The 21,208-nt window shown below is 41.3% G+C and overlaps 1 protein-coding gene, 1 long non-coding RNA gene and 1 pseudogene across 3 annotated transcripts; all 3 read left to right on the top strand.

Moving 5' to 3' along the window:
• The first annotated feature begins 8,458 nt into the window (after positions 1-8,458).
• Positions 8,459-11,180, top strand: LOC136531555 (uncharacterized). Its single transcript, XM_066524203.1, has 4 exons — positions 8,459-8,542; positions 8,635-9,218; positions 9,309-10,850; positions 11,169-11,180. The coding sequence occupies exons 2-4, from the start codon at positions 8,637-8,639 to the stop codon at positions 11,178-11,180; spliced, it is 2,136 nt and encodes a 711-aa protein (XP_066380300.1). The 5' UTR covers positions 8,459-8,542; positions 8,635-8,636.
• Positions 11,181-11,700: 520 nt separating this feature from the next.
• Positions 11,701-16,267, top strand: LOC136531557 (uncharacterized; annotated as a pseudogene).
• Positions 16,268-18,063: 1,796 nt separating this feature from the next.
• On the top strand, positions 18,064-20,517 carry LOC136531556 (uncharacterized). 2 transcript variants are annotated; one of them, XR_010778057.1, is made up of 3 exons: positions 18,064-18,517; positions 18,988-19,127; positions 19,408-20,517. It is a non-coding gene; the product is annotated as an uncharacterized lncRNA (long non-coding RNA). The 2 variants fall into 2 exon arrangements; XR_010778056.1 differs by having other exon boundaries at positions 18,988-20,517.
• Positions 20,518-21,208: the final 691 nt, after the last annotated feature.

Here is a 21,208-nt window from a genome sequence, read left to right as displayed (position 1 = left end):
AAATCAGTGCTACAACAGGTGAGGAGATAACCCAATCATCAAATTGTTGTAACCTCTGTGAGATCATGTGATGAAAAATAGGTTTATATGAAATTGGCATTGCAAAGTGATTTGAACTATGGCATAGGTTGATATGCATGTGCTGCTTATATGCTTGTGATAGCATAGTGATTTGGCATTGTTGCATGACATGCTCGTGTGAGATGTTGTGCGGATTGATTTGAGTCAAGTCGTGGACTTGGGCTCGTACGCGATTGTGTGTTTGTTCATGTGCAGGTATTGCTTGAGGCGGAACGTGGTCCACGACGGATTGGAACTAGGTTCAAGGAGGAACTGAGGTTTCGGGACTAAGTTCAGGGAGGAACTGAGTCCTATCGGTCAAGGATGTCATGCGGGACGTTCGGGCTAAGAGAACAATGTACGTGAAAGACGATCACTCCATGAGACGTACACGGGAGATGTACGGGCTATGGTGTGGTGTTGGTCTTGGTCGGTGCAGCCAGGACGGTGTTGCTCAAACGTGCGATTAAGATCGCAAATGTGCAATGGCCACTAGTAGAGAACAGACCTTTGATCCTCGGCCAAAATGGGCTCTAGTCCCGGAATTTTTTTCCCCCGGGACTAGAAATACCTTTAGTCCCGTTTGGTGGCTCCAACCGGGACTAAAGGTCCCTGCCCAATGGCTACTGCGCCAGACAGAGGTGGCAGGGACCTTTAGTCCCGGTTGGAGCCACCAACCGGGACTAAAGGTATACTTTTACTCCCGGTTGGTGGCTCCAACCGGGAGTAAAAGTCTACTCCCGGGCCGTGGCTGCGCCCGGGGTTGGAAAGTTACCTTTAGTCCCGGTTGGAGCCACCAACCGGCACCAACCGGGACTAAAGGTCCCCCCTTTATATCCCGGTCGTCTCCTTCCTCCCCGAGCCCGAGCTCAGCGTATTTTGAAGCTCACTGCAGTAGTGTTCTTGCTTCCTCCCTCCCTCCATTGTTCCTCCATCCATTCTTCGATTCCTCCATCGATTTCTTCGATTTCTCTGTCAATTCTTCAGTTGTAAAGGTTACCAATCTCATACTCTCATTTTCACCGTTGTCTTATCTCATTTTGTTCACTATATATATATATATATATATATATATATATATATGGTTCTTTATTGTGGTTTTTTTTCATTTGTAAGCAATTTGAGCTCAAAATCACTTCAAGCTTGCATATTTACATGAAAGAAGGTTAAAGTAGCTAGTTGAACTTGCGGACCGTGTTCATCTCGGCGACCATGTTCTCTGCCGAGCGGTAACGGACGTCAAGGAGGAGCTTTGATTCTACGAGGGAGAGCGGCAACGGTCGTGGAAGACCGTGTTCCCTTCCTCGTAGAATCGGAGCTCTTCCTTGACCAAGTACGGTGCCGTCCGGTGGAGAAATGCTCGCCGAGATGATCATGTAAGCAAGTTCAACTAGTACGGATGGTTATTTATTCACATGTCCCGATATCGTCGCAGTAGTCTGTCAATCACCGTACTTTTTATTTTAACTTTTTATGAAATGCAAAACTTAGAAAATAGTTAGAAAATTATAGAAAATCCGTACTAGTTGAACTTGCGGACCGTGTTCAGCTCGGCGAGCATGTTCTCTGTCGAGCGGTAACGGACATCAAGGAGGAGCTTTGATTCTACGAGGGAGAGCAACAACGGTCGTGGGAGACCGTGTTCCCTTCCTCGTAGAATCGGAGCTCTTCCTTGACCAAGTACGATGCCGTCCGGTGGAGAAATGCTCGCCGAGATGATCACGTAAGCAAGTTCAACTAGTATGTATGGTTATTTATTCACATGTCCCGATATCGTTGTAGTAGTCTGTCAATCACCGTACTTTTATTTTAACTTTTTATGAAATGAAAAACTTAGAAAATTATAGAAAATCCGTACTAGTTGAACTAGCGGACCGTGTTCATTTCGGCGAGCATGTTCTCTGCCGAGCGGTAACGGACATCAAGGAGGAGCTTTGATTCTACGAGGGAGAGCGGCAACGATCGTGGAAGACCGTGTTCCCTTCCTCGTAGAATTGGAGCTCTTCCGTGGCCAAGTACGGTGCCGTCCGGTGGAGAAATGCTTGCCGAGATGATCACATAAGCAAGGTCAACTAGTACGGATGGTTATTCATTCACACGTCCCGATATCATCGCAGTAGTATGTCAATCACCGTACCCAAACGTAGTATATATATAAATATAAACGATAATCGATTGTTATGTGTGTACACTCCCATTCTTCTGTTAATTTGCGGAAATATCATGTGAATTACTTACCTGCCGCAGTAAAAGACGAGAACACAATGACCATTAAAAATATCATTGTTTAGAGATCTAGATAATTTTATAGTTTCTTAATTTTATTTGTTTATAAAAGGAGAAATTTATAGTGTATTAAAAATGAGTATAGAGAGTAGATGGCAACTGCTTCCGGGTCCTCGGCCTCTCATGGGTTTCCAAAGCGACTTAGGCCGGGCCTCCCTCTCATTCCATGCGGCAAGTGTCGTGATGAGACGAAGATTGTGATGGAGTACCGAGTGAAGAAGGAGGGTCCCAACAAGGATCGTATCTTCTACAAGTGTCCGGATCGCAATGTGAGTTATTTTATCATATTTAATGATTATGGTTAGTTTATACCTATTTTCATGATGGTTGTGATTAAAGTTCTAATTTTTTGTTTTAATTTCAGTGGGATGGTAGTGGACGATGTTCAGACTTCTACTGGGAGGAAGAGTATGTTGAACTCGTGCAAAAATATCTTGCACAACAGGCAGATACGGTGGCTAATGAGGCAGTGATCTAGCCGAAGAAGCCCAAAGATGTTGCACAATCGGGGGATCTGTCTGTTTTAGTTGAGATTGGTCGTGAAATCCTTGTGCTCCTGAAATGTATTTTAGCTTTAGTTCTTTTAGTGGTAGTTGGGATTGTCTACATTGTAGCGATGCTTTCATAAATTTGTATCTTTTGTGGTGGTATCAATCCTTTTGGAAACTAAAGCTTTTGGAGAGCAGAACAGTAGTCATAACACTTGGCCTATCACTCTAAGTATCTACAACATTCCTCCTTGGTTATGCATGAAGCGGAAGTTCATTATGATGCCTGTGCTCATCCAAGGCCCGAAGCAACCTGGCAATGACATCGATGTGTACCTGAGACCACTTATTGATGAACTTCTCATTTTGTGGAATAAAGAAGGTGTACGTGTGTGGGATGAGTACAAACAGGAACACTTTGATCTGCGAGCATTGTTGTTCGTAACAATCAATGATTGGCCTGCTCTAAGTAATCTTTTAGGACAGTCAAAGAAGGGATATAATGCATGCACACAACGAAGAGTAAAAATGTTTGAGGTCCCAAAAAGCCATTGGAGGGCCGCTTCATCATCTCGGAGTTCAATGTGGATACAGGAGAACCGGGGGGGGCCCGAATAAAATGAAATTTGTGCACCACTGTGGTTACCTTGTACGGGACCGGCTCCCGATTAGTACCCGTGAATGGAAGAAGAAGACCAATGCTCCTCATATCAGTTTTGTCTCCGATCGTGGCAAGACGTTAATTTGGAAAGATGTCTTGGTACATTTCACGCTCCAAACAGATGGTTATGATGATATAATTGATGGTGATGAATTGAAGGAGCGAGTTAGGGATTGGGCAATGAAGAAGATGGCCACCCAGTTTCAGACTTGGAAGAAACACCTATACACGACGTATGTCAAGAAGAACATAGCACTAGATTTTACTGTCCCAGGCCCGATCTCAAAGCAGAGGCCCTATTGGGATGAGTTTGTACAGTATAAGACTTCGGAAGAGGGTGTGAGTCGGATGATAAAGAACCAACGTAATGCCCAACAGAAGACATACCACCATAACTTGGGATCAGGTGGCTACCCGACTGCCATTAAGAAGTGGAACAAAATGGAAGCAGACCTTCTTGCCAAGGGTATCAGACCAGAATCACTCGAGTGGGGAGAATGTGCAAAGAATTGGTTTTTCGCTCATGGGGGAACACTAGACCAGGAGACAGGGAAGTGCGTTTATGGCGCAAGACTGCAAGAAGCAGCAGAAAGATTGTTTTATGCTCAGAGAGCTACTGCTAGTGGTGCGTTCAGGCCCAACAGAGAGAAGGATGAGCTGACATACGCCATCGGGACTATTGAACATGGTGGCCGAACTAGAGGCAAAGGAAGTGTCTCGTGGGAGCATGGATTCCCTCAGGACAGACCTTCCTATAGAAGCTGCCAGAGAAAGAAGGAAGAAGAGGCACAGCGGCTCCAGAGGTTGGAGGAAGCGATGTGTGAAGCACAGGAGCTGGAAAAAACCTTGAAGCGAGAATGCAGGAGGAAATCAGAAGGCAAGTGCAAATAGCAGTGAGTGCAAGCAAGCAGGCATCAGAGCCAGGAATCAACATTAGCCAATCTGTTTAGTTGAAAAGCAGCTGCGCTTCCATGGAGATACCAAATCAAGGGGACACAGGACTGCGCTTCCCTGTGGATGACGACACTGAACCTTGTACAACGTGTGAGCTACACATTCCGAAGGGGAATTCCACAATCAAGGTGGCTATCGGTCTTGTTAATCCTATCGACCGAACCAAGACACCAAGGATTCATGGGAATATAATCCAAGAAGGATATGCTACCATCTCGGTAGATAAAGCTGAAAAAGGTTTTAGTGATTTGCCTCTTGATATTCCTGGAGGTGATGGCGAGAAGACTCTAGGAGAAACGGAGAAGACATTCATTCTATGGCGCAAGCGCTACATCATCATTCCAGGGATGTCGGCTCCACCTCCTCCAGAACTACCTCACCATAGGTACGTGCGGATGAAAACACTACATCATTAATTTGTATTGGCTTAAATAATTAACAATTTGCTCATAATAATATGTCATTCCTTTTTTTTTGTAGCAGATCCTCCCCAAACCTAAATCCAATTGTTCAATCGCCAGATCATCATAGTGCTCTGTACGATGACATTGTGTTGGAAGGCGAGGCTGCATCCACACCATCTCCAAGGAGGTCTCCAACGCCGCAGCCGCCACCTCCAAGGAGGTCTCCAATGCCGCTGCCAACACCTCCAAGGAGGTCTCCAACGCCTCCCCCGCCCCCACCTACCAAGAAACCTAGCAAGAGGCCAGCCCCTCAAACGAAGAACCAGTCCCCGCCTGCAAAGAAAGCCACCGTGAAACCAAGGGCTATTCCCAAAATAATATCTGAAGAGAAGGAAGAAGGAACTGATGCATATAAAAAAGATATGTCTAGATTCTATGACAAACTTAAAAAGAATCAAGAAGCAAGGAGAAACCTGGAGAAACCGTACTTCTTCATAGCTCCAGATATTCTAAGAAAAAGGGTGGCTTCTTACTAGCAACAACAGCGGGAATCTCGTAAGCCGTCCAAATCAACGTTATCGGACTATGACCGCACTCTCACCAAGTCAATTGAGGCGGCACAGAAAAAGAAGCGGGCAGGGAAAGGAGTTGCCCAACTCGGACAACAAGCGCACCAATCAGTCCCCCCGCTAGTTGTTGGTAATGAATATTGTTCCAATTTAGGATTAATGCATCAGGCAAACATACCTCCGGATGTCGATTTAGATCACCTTGGTGAATTTATTGATGAGACTGGTCTCGACCTTTACCAGATGTTTGGTGATGGAAACATTGAGAGTGCGGCGAAGGTTGATATTTGGAAGAAAAAATTTGTACTAGGCCAGAGTCTATACAACCCTCAAGCCTTATCTGATCTGGGGACGCAAATGTACCTGCTAAACAAGTGGTACATGCAGGCGTCTACCGGTGGAGACTTCTGCGTTGGTGTCAGAAATAGAGACGAACATTGGTTCCGTGGCGATGATGTTATGTATGTTGACTTTGCAGAATTTCATCAACTATGCCACCTGACCTCTCTGGACAAAGTTATCATTAGCTGCTATTGCCTGTAAATAATAATTCTTTCGATCTATTATTAAACTCATCATATGTGCGTATATGCATATAAATTATCCTAACAAGTACTATATATATGTAGATTTACAATGACAGAGCTCAGAAAGGAAGGCTACAATGAAATTGGTTTTGTTGATCCCCATATAATATTCAAAGACCCAATTACTCCAAAGACTAATTGGAAGTCTGAGTCAGAGAGTAACCTCATGAACTTCTTAGTGAACCAACGCCACAAGAAGGATACACTCTTTCCCTATAACTTCAAGTGAGTGTTAATAATGTCAATCATCCTTAATGGCTCATATGTTGATTCTAGTTAATTAATGAGTGTTATGCGTTATATCCTATAAATACATGCAGCAATCACTGGATATTGATGGACATCGATCTGGTGAAAAGTCACTTGATAATCTATGACTCGATGAGAAAACCACAACAAGGCTACCAAGATATGATAGATATTATCCAGAGGTAATTTTGGGATCTCTAGCAACTATATATACACACAAACATGATGATTAACTATATCTGATGACGTGGCAAATTTTTTATTAGGCAGTGTTTGAAAAACCTTTATTGAGGAGCAACACATGGAAAAATGCAAAGCGCCACTAAATGTAATCCCTTTGAAAGTAAGTCCCCTGAATCGCATCATCTTTATTAATTAAACATATAGCTTTCACCAGATCACTAGATTGGATGACAAATCTTTTTCTCGTAAAGTGGTGTCTGAGGCAGGAACAGGGGAACAACTACTGTGGTTACTATGTTTGCAAGTTTATCAAGGTGGTCTCCCAAAGAACTCCTACAGAGAGACTCAAAGTACGTTAAAAATACACTATATATTCATTTAATTATTATTATTGATTGTGTTACTATGTCTTTATATATATATATATATATATATATATATATGTACATATATTAATTTATTTTCCTTTAATTCAAACTTATAGACTCGATGGTCGGAGGAAAAGGTCATACGGCAAAACCAAATCAAAGCAATTCAAGAGTCTATAGTCGGATTTTTTAATGAGCAGGTCATCGATTCCAAGGGCGAGTTCTACTTCGACCCAACACTGCCATGGAAGCCAAGCTAGAGGATGAGAGGAAACTTGTTATATCACAACAACTGTAATGCAATCTTTTTGTAATATATGCACATGAAATAATATAATGTAAAATACACATATGCATGCATGCATGTAAATATATATATATGATGCATGCATGCATATATATATATATATATATATATATATATATATATATATATATATATATATATATATATATATATATATATATATATATATTCTATGCTTGAATTGTGTGATTTAATTGTGCTTGAACCGAAACATACTATACGCGCGTATAAATATATAATTAGCAGCGTACAATACGACTTCGAAAACCTATTTTGAAAAGAAAAGAAAAAATGAATAAAACCTTTAGTCCCGGTTCGTATTACCAACCGGGACTAAAGGTGCCGGCCATCGTGGCATGTCAGGAGGCACCTTTAGTCCCGGTTGGTAATACGAACCGGGACTAAAGGTCCTCCTTTAGTCCCGGTTCCTGACCTGGGACTAAAGGACCCCTTTAGTCCTGGATGCTTGCTCCCGGGTGGGGAACCGGGACTAGAGGGGGTTCCCCACCGGGAGTAAAGCTCTGTTCTCTACCAGCAGTGGCGGAGGCACAGGGTATGCCAGGTATGCACTGGCATACCCTGCGGCACAGTAACAATCAAGTAACCTGCGGTACAGTAACAATCGAGTAATCAACGACTCTGAATCGAGTAACCTGAGGCACAGCGTTGGTTCAGCTTGCCTGGGCTATTGGCCCGTCCAAGAACTGGGCCTGTTCTAACTTCTAAGACAGGCTGGACCAGTTTTCCCACGGCCTTCCGGCTTCATATGCATGGTGCAGTAATTGGGTGACGATCGGGCATGTCATCAACGATACGTCGTCAGGGATCCACGGGCTTCAACAAGCTTAACTGGGTGACGATCGGACGGCCCGTGGTGAGCGCGAGCGGCTGAAGAAATTCTCGACGGACCACAAAGTGCATGGCGCAGTTAGCGTAAGCGTGACTTTTTGGTTTTCCCTAATCTAATCTCGATAGGCAGTCACGAACAGGCGGAGCGAGAGACACGGTCACTGCGCCGGCGCCGCCGGACACCCTGACGGCAGAGTCACAGAGACGCGGTGAGTACGACTACGCCACACTTTCTCAGTTTCCCTGATCTAATCTCTTGTGTTATTTGCTAATATTACAATAATAGATTGCTTCATTATTTAGCATCGTGTTTTTCTAATATTCGTGCAGTTACGAAGAGAACCTCCCACCTCGTGTCCTGTCTGGCCACCGGCGGTATCTAAGTGAATTTGTGATCACAGTTGTTCTGGTGAGATTCAATCTTTGTTCTTTGGCTTTTTAAAAAAATTCATGTGTACTTTAATTGCTAATTGCTTAGCGCTAAAATTATAGAATCATCTATCACGCGGCGAGGTGGAGGATTTTTCTCAACATCAGAGTCGATCTTGATTGATCTTTTGTTCAGTACTCATATCATGTGAGTGATCCATAATCGCATCTGAGAGTTCAATCGTGCAAGCGCAATTTATTTAATTATTTGACATTGTGTTCTTTATAATATTTATGCAGTTATGAAGAGAAACGGGGACATTGCATCTCTTTTTCAGAAGCATGCAGCAAAGAAGAAGGCTGCGGCAGCTGCTGCTACTTCTAATCCTGATCCGATTGAACCTGTGGTGGAAGAGCAGATTCATGAGAGAGTAGTTGAGGAAATTGTAAATCCTATGCCACCGCCACAACCGTCTTCACTGCCACGAGTTTATGACACCAATCACCTTCCACATGATCCAGGTGAAAGACATCCTATTCTAAAATATCCTGTTAACGATCAAGATGCAATTCGAAGAGCATATATTATTAAAGGTCCATTCAAACCTTTTGCACATGATTTTCCAAAAAGAAAGATTTCAGATAGAGATCGGGGATTCAACTATTGTTGGATGTATAATAATGATTGGCTTGAGTATAGTATTAAGAAGGATGCTGTGTTTTGCTTCATATGCTATTTGTTCAAGAAGGGTACTGGGTCAGACACATTTACTGTTGATGGCTGGAAGAATTGGAATATAGGAGAGAAAGCACTTCGCAAACATATGGGTTCTAAGGCACATATTGCAGCTCAAGAGAGATACATTGGCTTTACAAATCCCAAGGTAGCAATTGATTATAATATTGAGAAGTGGAGTGACGAGGATCTTCATCTTTATAAGAAAAGATTGACTTATTCACTTAGATGTATCAAGTTTCTTTTGCATCAAGGGTTGGCGTTTCGTGGACATGATGAAAGTGAAGAATCTAGCAACAGAGGGAACTTCATTGAACTTTTGAAATTTCTTGCCGGAAATAGTGAAGAAGTGAAGAAGTATGTTTTGGACAATGCTCCAGGTAACTGTACCTTAACTAGCCCAGACATACAAAAGCAAATTATTCACTGTTGTGCCCTAGAAACTAGAAAGAAAATAATTGAAGAACTTGGTGATGAGCCCTATGCAATTTTAGCTGATGAGTCTAGTGATATATCACATAAAGAACAACTAGCTCTTTGCTTGCGTTATGTTGATAAATTGGGAAGGCCATGTGAGCATTTCATTGGAGTTGTTCATGTAGATGATACTACCTCTTTATCACTTAAGGATGCAATTGAAGCTTTACTTGTTAGTCATGGCTTGACTATGACTCAAATCCGTGGTCAAGGATATGATGGGGCTAGCAACATGAAAGGAGATATTAAAGGGTTGAAAACATTGATCATGCAAGAATCACCTTCTGCTTATTATATTCATTGTTTTGCTCATCAACTCCAATTGGTTCTTGTTGCTGTTGCCAAGGGAAATACTGATTGCAAGACTTTTTTTGATCAAATATCTATCTTGTTGAATATTGTTGGAGTTTCCTGTAAGCGTCATGACATGCTTAGAAATGCTAGGCTTGAGAATGTCAAGAAAGCACTTGACTGTGGTGAAATTGAATCTGGAACTGGATTACATCAAGAGATGGGTTTGCCTAGGCCTGGAGATACTCGATGGGGATCTCATTACAAAACTATATGCAGCATCATTACTATGTATGAAGCAATCCATGATGTACTGGTTGATCTTGGGGATGATCCTGCATATAAGGATGATTGGACCAAAATACATTTTGTGACCGGAGCGTTTGAGAACTTTGAGTTTGTTTTCTTTGCACACTTAATGTATATTATTCTTGGATATACAAATGAGTTATCTGAGTGTTTGCAAAGAAGGGACCAAGATATTCTTAATGCAATATCACTTGTTAATGTGGCAAAGAAAAGAATGCAAAAATTGAGGTCTGATGGTTGGGATAATTTTCTTGAGAAGGTCACTTCATTTTGCGATAAACATGGTGTTGAAGTTCCTGCTATGGATGGTGATTATGTTCCTTATGGAAAATCAGCAAGGAAAGCTCGTGCCCAAAAGCAAACCAATGATGACCACTTTAGAAGAGAAATATATATTGGTGTCATTGATCAAATAAGTCAAGAACTTGATAATCGGTTTGATGAGATTAATATGGAGTTGTTGTCTTGTATGTCGGCCTTCAGTCCTTCCAAGTCATTTGTTTCTTTTGATGCACAGAAGCTACGTAGACTAGCTGAGTTCTACCCAAAGGAGTTCTCAAATAATAATTTACTCAAACTTGAGTTGCAGCTAGATAATTATATTGATGACATGAGACATGATGATAGCTTTAAAGGTCTAGACAATATTGTTGATCTCTCATTTAAGCTTGTTGAAACAAAGAGGCACAAAGTGTACGATATGGTTTATGAGCTCCTCAAATTGGTATTGCTTCTACCTGTGGCAACGGCAAGTGTTGAAAGGGTATTTTCTGCAATGGTTTTTGTGAAAACAAAGTTAAGAAATAAGATGGGAGATAGTCTTCTGGATGACTGTCTAGTCACTTTCATTGAGCGGGATATTTTCTTTGAAGTTGATGAAGATGATATAATCAATACATTTATGTCCCTTCGAAAGCGTCGAATAAAATAGTCACAAAAATAGCATTGTAAGTCTCTGGTTCTCTTTTATGCCTTATTTCAATTATTGATATGGCTTTTGAACTATTTATACTATACTTAGTGGATGGTTTGAACTTAATCCATGAATTTAAGCCTTATTGTGTTATTTAGTGCATATATACCGAATCATGTTGTCAATTTTACAATTATTACCGAATTGTTGAAATGGATTTACCGAATTATATATGAAATTTTTTTAGCGGCATACCCTGAGACAAAATCCTAGATTCGCCACTGTCTACCGGTGGGCATACGTATGTGTACGTGATGCCTAGATGGTGTCCAGGTCGGACATGTTTTGGTGCATGCATGAGCCTTGACGATTGGCTGTGCTTGCAAAGAAAGAGTCCATGCTGGATTCGGATAGGGCAGGCAGCTGGTGCCGTGATTGAAGGAGAACCAAGGCTGTTTGGACTTGGTCCTCTGGTGATGCGTGGTTTCCTGGTGCATGTACGGGTGCAAGGATGGCTGATGCATTTGGCCGAGTAAACGTGCTGCATGCATGTGGTTTGCGTGCGTGGCTGAGGAGGTGTTGGCTCGGCAGATAAAAGGAGAACGACGAGGAGTTTTGGTCTGGTGCGACGATAGGAGAAGCTGCAGCGCAGAAGAGTTTCCAGCGGCTGTTTTAGGGCTTAGGGATTTTGTGGAGAATCCTTTTGTGGATGCTTGTGTGATGCATCTTGTAAACATCTTAGAGTAATAAAGATCAAGGTTTCATAATTGATGAGCTGGTAATCTCGTTCCTTGCTCATGTTTTGTTCTTTGCTCATGTTTTGTATGCCTAGCTTTTAGTTTTTAGATTGATTTCTTATTCTCAAGAACAGATTTGTTTTGATCCATCTAAAACTGTGCTAGGGAATCAAGCTATTGATCTGAGAAGTTTCGTTGATTAATATTTTAATGATTTTGCATAATCACCAAATTAGGGCTTGATCAATTCTCGTCACCATCAGACAGCGTGTGCTTGTTATTTTTATATCTCGAGTTCTAGACATCCGATTGATGTGATTCCAGTTGGGTTAGCTCAATAATTTCATCTTCTTTGACATACGAAATTGTGAGGTCAGTCGGAGCTTTGGTTTTCGGTCGAGATTATTTTTAGTAGAGACAATGTGTTCTGTCCAGAATAGAAAACGAGACTTAAATAGGTTTTGTGTTTAGGGGGATGTTTTAAAATTAGTTTTTGGCTTCCGCAATCATTCACGCCCCCTCTGATTGCCTATCTTTGAGTGATTCAATCCTACAAGTGGTACCAGAGCAGGTTCATTTTCTAATTAATCTTAATCGGTGATTAGAAAACATGTCGACAGATAGGTATTCTACAAAACCTTTTGTGGTGCCCGAGAATGATGAAGTGACAGCAGCGAACATGTCACAAGTGGAGGCTAACAGCAAGGCGACGAACTTTATTATTCAAGGGCTTGGAAAGAGTGACTTTGATCATGTTGTGCATCTCAAATCTGCATATCAGGTATGGAAAGCACTTTGTGATTATCATGAGGGTTCATCTACAATTTAAGAGGTACGTCAAGATATGTACAAAAAAGATTACATGCGTTTTGAGATGAAACCTAGTGAATCCTTAGATGATTTCTTTGCTCGCTTTAATAAAATTTTAAGTAATCTACGTGCTGTTAATGTTACATATACTGATGCTGAAAATGCACGTAAATTACTTGGAGCTTTAGATATGTCCATTTAGGAGATGAAAGTTACATCTATTAGAGAATCTACTGTCATGAGTACACTTACTTTAGATGTTCTCTATTCTAAATTGAAAACTCATGAACTAGATGTCCTTGCTACGAAAAATCAGAATAAATCAATTGCCTTGGCCTCTCAACATAGCATGTCTAATAATGAATCTTCATGAAGCTTTGTATTATCATTCTTGTCTTCACTAACCGATGAACAGCTCGAACAACTTCCGGAGGAAGAATTAGCACACTTCTCTACTCGATTTGATAAAGCTTTGCAGAATGTGAGATCAAGAAAAAGCAGAAGTGGAGGTTCTCGGAGATGTTTTGAGTGTGGCTCTCTCAAACACATTTGTCCTAAGTGTCCAAAGTATTTAGCAAGAATTGCAAGGGATGAAGAGGACGAGGAAGAAGAAATTGAAACAAGTGACAAGAAGAAGCACACATTGAGGAACAACAAGAAGACGAGCTACCTGAACTGCAAGGTGGTGCATCGTGTTCTTTCAGCTCTTGATCAAGTCAATGTTAGTGATGTGGACACAAACAGTGAGGATGATGCAACTCCCAAAGGTAAGAAAAAATTAATTGGGTTGTGTCTAATGGCAAGCAATAAAAGCTCCATCAACAGTGACATCGATAGCGACAGTGAAGGTAACGAATTAGAACCTCCTTATGATGACTTAGCTTGTGCGGTTGAAAAACTTGGTGCTTTAGTAGATAAAAGAAATAAAAAGATTAAGAAGCATGATGTTTTGATTGAATCTTTACATGCTGAAATTGCAAGGCTTAAAACTTTGATTCCTGATGATGATTCTTGCAAATCTTGTGAATTAGTGTATGCAAAGCTTACTTCATTAAGGAATGTGCATGCTTCTACTTTAGAGCAACTTGAGGCTCAAAAAGATAAAAATGAGAAGCATGTTTGTGTTGCTATTGAACCAACTTCTTGTGATAAATGTGAATTGTTTAAGTTGAAGTTGAAAGATGCTGATGTTAGAATAGCACAACTAAAAGATAATTTTGCTATTCATGCGGTTCCTTCATGCTCAAATTGTGGTAAACAGGATAAATCTAAGAATGTTGTGAAAATTGTACTACCCTTTTGAAATGTATTGATTATTTGCAAGGGAAGATGGGAACTAAAGTTTTGAATCAAATTTTGGAACAAAAGACTAGCACAAATAAAACTGGTTTAGGTTTTAATCCTTATGCTCATTCTAAGACTCATGCGCCAAATGCTGTTAAACCTCTTGGTATTGGAAAATTTGAGATAGCAAATGAACCTAAAAAGAAGGTTTTTAAATCTGCTGGCATTATGTCATCTTCTGTTCAAGTGAATGCATAATGTTGCTTGTACTTCTCAAGTTAAACATAAAGTTAAGTACACTTGTACTCATTGTGGTAAATATGGACATCTAGTAGATTTTTGCTTTAGACTAGCTAAACAACAAAGGAAACAAAGATCTAAGGCTATATCTAATTTTAGAAGAGCACAATTTGTTCCACGTGAGGTTGTGTCACCTTTCTTTGTGCATAGGGTGAAGCAAACAACTTTTGTTGATAGAAACACAAGTAAATCTAAATCTGATTTTTTCCATAAGAATACTTGTGTTATGCCTACACGTCCTTTTAGTCATGTCTCAGTACTAGATTCCTAATAAATGTTTTATGACTAACCCCAGTACAAAGGCCTCGACATCTTGTAGTGCTATGTAGGTTTTTCAGATGCAGGATGGAGAACATGAGCTTAATGGATCCTGGTCTTTTGCTTGATGTAATCAAGACGTGGATTGTTTTCTTCATTTTTGAGATGGCTTTTAAAGGATCATAAAAACATTGTAAGCTATTCTACACTCATGCCTTTACACTTAGATAAATATTTTTGTGGTATGAGTTGAGATGCTTGTTCATATACGAAGATGTACCCCCTAGCATGTTCGATCATGTTATATCATATATCATGCTTTTATATGCTTTGATCATGATTCATGTTGTTCTTAATTGAATATACCATGATAACTCAACACACATGTATCTCATCATGTCTCTCTTGATTTCATTGGTTATTCACTTTGAGGGGGAGCATGTGGATTTTTGGTGAAAATTCTCTTACTTTTGCTTACGGGGCGGTTTTTGAATCTTTCGGGCTCTTTGAGACAATGGTTATTTTGAGGGGGAGCTTGTGTCTTAAAAAACATTTTTCTTTGTTTTCTTTTACATGGTTCCTATTAGAAGAAAAAAATCAGAAAACTTTGGAAAACTAATGAGCATTATATTTGAGACATATATGTCATTTGAGGCCATGTTTATGCTACAATATAATTGTACCTTCATATCTTACATGTGTGGTGTAGTTTTTGTTGTGACTATTTAAATGGAATGAAAACTTGAGTTAAATCTTGTCATGGTTGAACTTTCTTAGTTACTTTGATTTGCCTCAAAATTGCTGAATGAATATCTATGCTAAATGCAAAAAGAAATATGTGAAAGATCTAGGAAATATGCATTGTCGCACTTCTTCTTTACGAGACTGCTTATCATTGCACTTTGATATAAACTTGGAAGAAGTTGTGTGTGACAGAACCGCTTAATCTAATGCCTTTCAGGAGTACTTGTCTTTCATTAGACACTAAGTACTCAAGGGAGAACACCAAATTACACAGTTCCGTCGAGCACACCCTAAGGGAGAACCCAAAAATCCACATTTTCCATCAGTATCACAAATGAGAGAATAAAGCTTACATCATTATTAACCATTTCTTACATCACTTTTAATACAACATCAGAGTATAATATTTATTGTTATAACAACGGAATATGAATATGTTATTAGAGTTATGAACAATTTAATTTAACAGCGAGATATAAACATGTGATCAGAATTACAGCGGAGATAAATATCTATTCATGGCATGATGAAGCATCGATTGACTAACCGTAGTCCGGCGGTGGTTCCCCTTCCGGTCGCAAGCACGACGCCACGCCGTAGATTCACCGCGATCACGGCGGAAACCTGCGCTCCCCAGGTACGTCTCGTCGTTGCTCTTCCGCAGAATCTTGCAAAGTCACCGACTTTTGCCTCCGTCGTAAGCCACCTCGCCCCCAGCACGATGAACTTGAAGAGGAGAAGACATGATTTTGAAGATTTGACGAGGCGGAGGGGCCTAGATGCATATTGTCACCTGCGTTGTGTATTGAAATGTGCGGCTCACGTGCTTCGTCTGCCATGCTGGCGCTGCCACGTCGCCTGGAGGCCGCGCCGGATGGGAAATGTGCCTGCGGTGAACAACTTGACAAGTTCAGGGGCTCATTTTCCGCGTTTGCAAGTTCGTAGACCGAACTGGCACAGGCCGACAAGTTAAAGGCCCGCCAGTGTATTTCACTCAAGTAATAATGATCTGTGTGGATGCTAATAAATGTGCTCTATGGTGGGAAATAATGAGGAAATACCAATTTGTTCTTCTGATCGATTTGATCAATTAGTATTTGTTCTCTTCTTGAACTCATCACTCGAGGACATGATTCCAAATGTGAGAAGCGTCTAAGTAAAACCTCACCCTCAACAGGGATGAGGTCATTCTATCCAGCATATGCGCTAGCAATCGAATCACTTGACACCATTACGAAATTAACACCAAAACTGTATAGGCAATCTGATACAATATGAGAGGAATTAGAGTTCGGGAAAGGAAAGCAAGCAAGGGGATTGAGGAGCACTAGAGATACACGCGGAGGAGCAGTAGAGAGGGGACGGGATTTGAGAAGAGGAAGAACAATGAGGGGGGATAGCCTATTCGCTAGTCTGAATATTTCCATCATTCTCCTATCTAGTTTCCTTTATACTATATATATGTGCTGCTGCCTTGGGCCTGCTTGGACAAGTAATTGACAGCCCCCGCCACAATACCGGCCCAATAGTATATGATCCGTAACATCGTCCTACATAAACAACCAAACAAGATCCGATAGTTGATGCTTAGGTATAGGACACAAAGACCAAACGATAGCCTCTCTACTGGCTTGGACCAGGCAGGCTTATTTTGTTAGCCAGGCCAAGTGGAGAAACACAGCCAAACAAATCCACACAGATCATTTTTGATGGCAAGGTTAGCTTCCAAACTGCAGGTACTGATGGTAGGTACAAGAGTTACGAAGGACTGTACTACGTAGAGGTAGTACTATTTTGGGGGAAACAAATGAATGCTAGAATTAAATTATTTCGGGGACTGAGGCAGTATTGGAGAGCTAACGTACCTATAAAATGGACTCTCCGTCTCAGTAGTTTACACAAATTACAAAAATGGTTGATGTGGACAAGAACGAAGACATCAGGTAACCAGCATTGCCTGCCTTCTCCATGAGTGGCTTCGGAGAAGCCTCTTACAAAGAATGATGCTTATATCACACGCATCATTATTCATTCACATGTTTGAGTTTTGATGATCGAAACACCGCTTTGAGGGTCATTCCGGCATGTGAAGCATCAGGAGACAAGAAGTTAAGCAAATGAGGGGGTCATGCCATTTAATATCTGCCATGTCCACCATAGTGAGGATGACATGTTTGTCTTAGGTGATTACATCATAGTGAGGATGACATGTTTGCCATGTCCATGAAGCTACCCTTCCTCGGGCCTAAGACGAGTCAACATGTTTGTCTTAGGTGATTACAAGGAGCACGAGCTCATAAATTAGAAGACTAGAGTTTCTCTCGGTTTTACCTTCGTTCGAGGAAGTAATGGTCATTGGGCCTTAACACTAACGTCCATGTGCCTGCACTGAGTCACTAATGGAAATTTGAATAGTCTCGTGGGTGATGATTTTTTCTGTGCGTTTTTTTCGGTACTCACAGAAAAATTAGTAATGAAAGTGTGGGTTCCAAAAAAACCAATAGAAAATATGAAAACCCACAGAATAATTGCATGATTTTTTTGTGCGTGAGAATACACACATGAAAATTATTATTATTCTGTCAGTTTCTTTAAAGACGCATGGGAAAAAACGTACACGCACAGGAAAATTGTTATTATTCTGTCGGTTTTTTAAAAATGCACAGATTAAAATTACACATGCACAGGAAAATCCAATCGACCCACAATGATTTGGCGTTCGCGCTCTCTGTTTTGGCGTTCGCTCTTTTTTTTTTTTTTTTTTTTTGCGTTCGCGTGTTCGCCTGAAAAGAAAATACATTAATTAATATAAAAATAAATAAATAAAAACAAAAAAGTGCTAACCCTAACCTGCCTGGCCCGCCGCCCCAACACCCTCGCCCGCTCACTCGACCCCAACACCCTCGCCCGCACTCGCTCGACTCACGCACGCGCCGGCCGCCGCAGCAGCACCCACGCAAGCTCGGCTCGACTAGGCACGCGCCGGCCGCCGCCGTTGCAGCAGTTCCGCCGCCGGCTGCCGCCCCCCAAGTTGGTCGCCTCTAGATCCTCGCCCCTCACGCTCCCCGCCGGCCGCCGCCCCCGATTCGGAGCCCTTTCCGTGCGCGGGCCTCTTCGCCGCGGGCTGCTGGCTGCCGCCCCAAGATCTGTCGCCGGTCGCCACCCCGAGATCCGTCCCCGACCGCCCTCTCCCGCACGAGCGGTCCTCCCGTGTGCCGCCGCAGGCCGCCGCTCCCAGGCCCGTGCGATGGGATCTGCCCGGCAAGGCTATGGAGCAACGATGGCGATGGGAGCTCGATTCCGGTGTGAAGAACCTCAATTGAGGTAACGGGGATTTGGATTGGGCACTAAGATACTCGTTTGGGTGGTAGGATCTTGAATCCGGCATTGGGGAACTCGGTTTCAATGGTAGGGTGTTCAATCCGGTGTTTCTACACCAGTTCCTCTAAGTCTGAGGCATGGATTAGGGCTCGTGCGTGTATGGTGTGGTGGGGAGGCCGTGGCTTTTGAATGGTTCCTCGTCATTTGATTTGATTTGATACTTGTTTAGTACTTAGATTAGATTTCACATATTTTGAGATTGGAAGTTGCAACTCAAATGGCTGTTGGTCCTGTTAGATACTTGGACAGACTTGTTCAGGAACTGTAGCACTACTACAGAAACCATGTCATATGAGCTGCAGATTTAGTGATTTAAATTTGTTACGATCTTGCTGGCATGTGAGTGTGACTGAGTGTTAGAAAAAAATTGTTCAAAAAAAATTATGATTATGTTTTTTGTTGATGCTTCTCAGGGTATATCAAAACTTCAAGGCCATAGAGCTGGAAAGATTTGTATGCAGTGAGTAAGTACCAATCAATTGTTTTTTAAATGTTGGAGTGTTTTTTGCCTTGTTCAGGGTACTGGAGATGCCACGTCAGGTGGAGCTAGTAGGTAGGATGAGTTTTGTGCTTGGATTGCCCTTCTGCGGTCAATTGGTTTCTTAATATTGTTAGCTTAGTTCATCTATGTTCATACCTGATAATGTTCCTCTGCACTTTTTTATTTTGGGAAATGTTACAGCCTCAGCATGTCTTTTCTTCTTCAATTGTTTCTTCTTTTCCACGTAACTTGATTTACTGAGTCTAGCATGACCTATTGAATCAGTTTGTTGTTACATCATAAGACATGTTTTGTAATTTATGGCTAATTTAGAAGTTAAATTCTTGTGCAGGAAAGAACTTTTAGGGCAATCGATGTGGGTCTAAGCACCCTAAAACAGTATCTGGTCGTAGCTTGTTCTCGAGCATCCTCTGCTGGGTTCAATACTAACAGTTTACCTGAGCTTCTTTTTGCTAACCGGTTTGGTGCCCAATCGGCTGAGGTAATGCTTAAAACCTACCAATCTCATAATTCTGGCATATGGTTATAGCTTAATATTGTTGCTCATTTGTATTTTTGTACCCAAATGAAGTTAATAATCATATAAGAAGCCAATCCTGTAATGCAACACAATGCCACATTTTGTTTCCTCTAAGAGTTGATGGAATGTTAAAGAAGCTGAAGGTTTTGCATAATTTACAGCCTAGGAGGCCTATTCGGCTGGTATAAAGCCGGCTGATAAGCCAGCTGAAGCTGATTTGTTGTGAGAGAAAAACACTGTAGATTCTAGCTGATAAGTCGGCTGATAAGTTCAAGCGAACAGGCCAAGCAGTAATATTGTGTACAGGTTACTCTGTAGGCCCTCAATCCATTGTTACACTGTTGGTTGTGATGCAGCACTCTACTTATTCGTTGCACACTTTGCTTTATTTTCCCCGTTTGTTGTCATCTATGTTTGTAATCTTTAGACATGTATAACAGCTTAAACTTGTTATGTTCAACGAAGCATGCACAAAATTTATGTCACTTTGCCAGCGGCGTCCAGACATCAATCCTCAAACTGCACAGGTTTAGAAGCTGCTGCAGAACAGCAACCCAAGCCAACCATCCAACAAGCAGTAGATAAACAAGAAACACAAACAGATGTGTCTCGTGCACCAGCTGTAGGAGGGCTTTCAAGGCTTCTGAGATATATGTATTTGCATTTGCCGTTTTTTAGTTGTAGAAAGTATATAATAATGTTTTTGAATGTATTGATGCTGGAACATTTGGACATCATCTTGGAGGGATTTGGAGGAATCTGGAGAAATTTGGATGAATCTGGAGGAATCTGTGAGAGGAAAACACTGTTCCGGATGAAAAAAGAAGCAGATTAAGCCGGGTTTAAGGGCACGCGAACGGGGATGTACCTATGAATGTGCTGGACATTGGGACACCATCTTTATATGTATTCTATTTATTATGTTGTGATGTGTCATGAAATTACTGTATGGACAATATATATTTTAATATGTTGTTGCCACTTTTTCAAAATAAATTATTTTTTCTGAGCGTTTAACTCCTTTTTTTGTGAGTTCAGCTAGACCGATAGAAAAATACATATTTTCTTCTATGCGTTTATTTCCTTTTTTGTGTGGATATCTGCACAGAAAAATTATTTTTAATCTGGGTGAACATAATTTTTCTGTGCGTGTAAGATCGACAGAAAATGAACTGACAGGAAAATTCAATTTTTTTTGTTATTATATTTCTGTGGGTTATTTTCTGTTCGGTACACCGTCAGAAAAATATTTTTTTGTCGGTATTCATATTTTTTTATGGGTTTTTGCACACATAGAAGTATTCGAGTTTCTGCACACATAGAAGTATTCGAGTTTCTGCACACATAGAAGTATTTGAGTTTCCAGTAGTGTCCCTGTTCGTGGAGATGAAGTTGTCGATGGTTTGCTAGCGTCCCCACTCCCCGATCAGGGTGTGTAAGAGACGTCGACCGTTCATAGTTGGGTGTCTGGACAGTGTGCTGAGCTAAACCCAATAAGCTGGGACCTCCGAAAAGATTGCCAGATGCTCCAGGAAGACATGACCGCTGTAGGTTAATTGTGTACTCCCTCTACCAAAATAAGTGTACATCTCACTTCCCAAGAAGTTAAATT

Source organism: Miscanthus floridulus, unplaced genomic scaffold, assembly GCF_019320115.1.
Source record: "Miscanthus floridulus cultivar M001 unplaced genomic scaffold, ASM1932011v1 fs_373_1, whole genome shotgun sequence".
NCBI classification, from domain to species: domain Eukaryota; kingdom Viridiplantae; phylum Streptophyta; class Magnoliopsida; order Poales; family Poaceae; genus Miscanthus; species Miscanthus floridulus.
This window is presented reverse-complemented; position numbering and strand designations above follow the sequence as displayed.

Bases quoted from the DNA above. Each gene is read 5' to 3' on its own strand.
- LOC136531555 (XM_066524203.1), top strand. From the start codon at position 8,637: ATGAAGAGAAACGGGGACATTGCATCTCTTTTTCAGAAGCATGCAGCA. The intron at 9,219-9,308 runs GTAGCAATTGAT...AGATGTATCAAG, and splicing joins TTGGCTTTACAAATCCCAAG to TTTCTTTTGCATCAAGGGTT.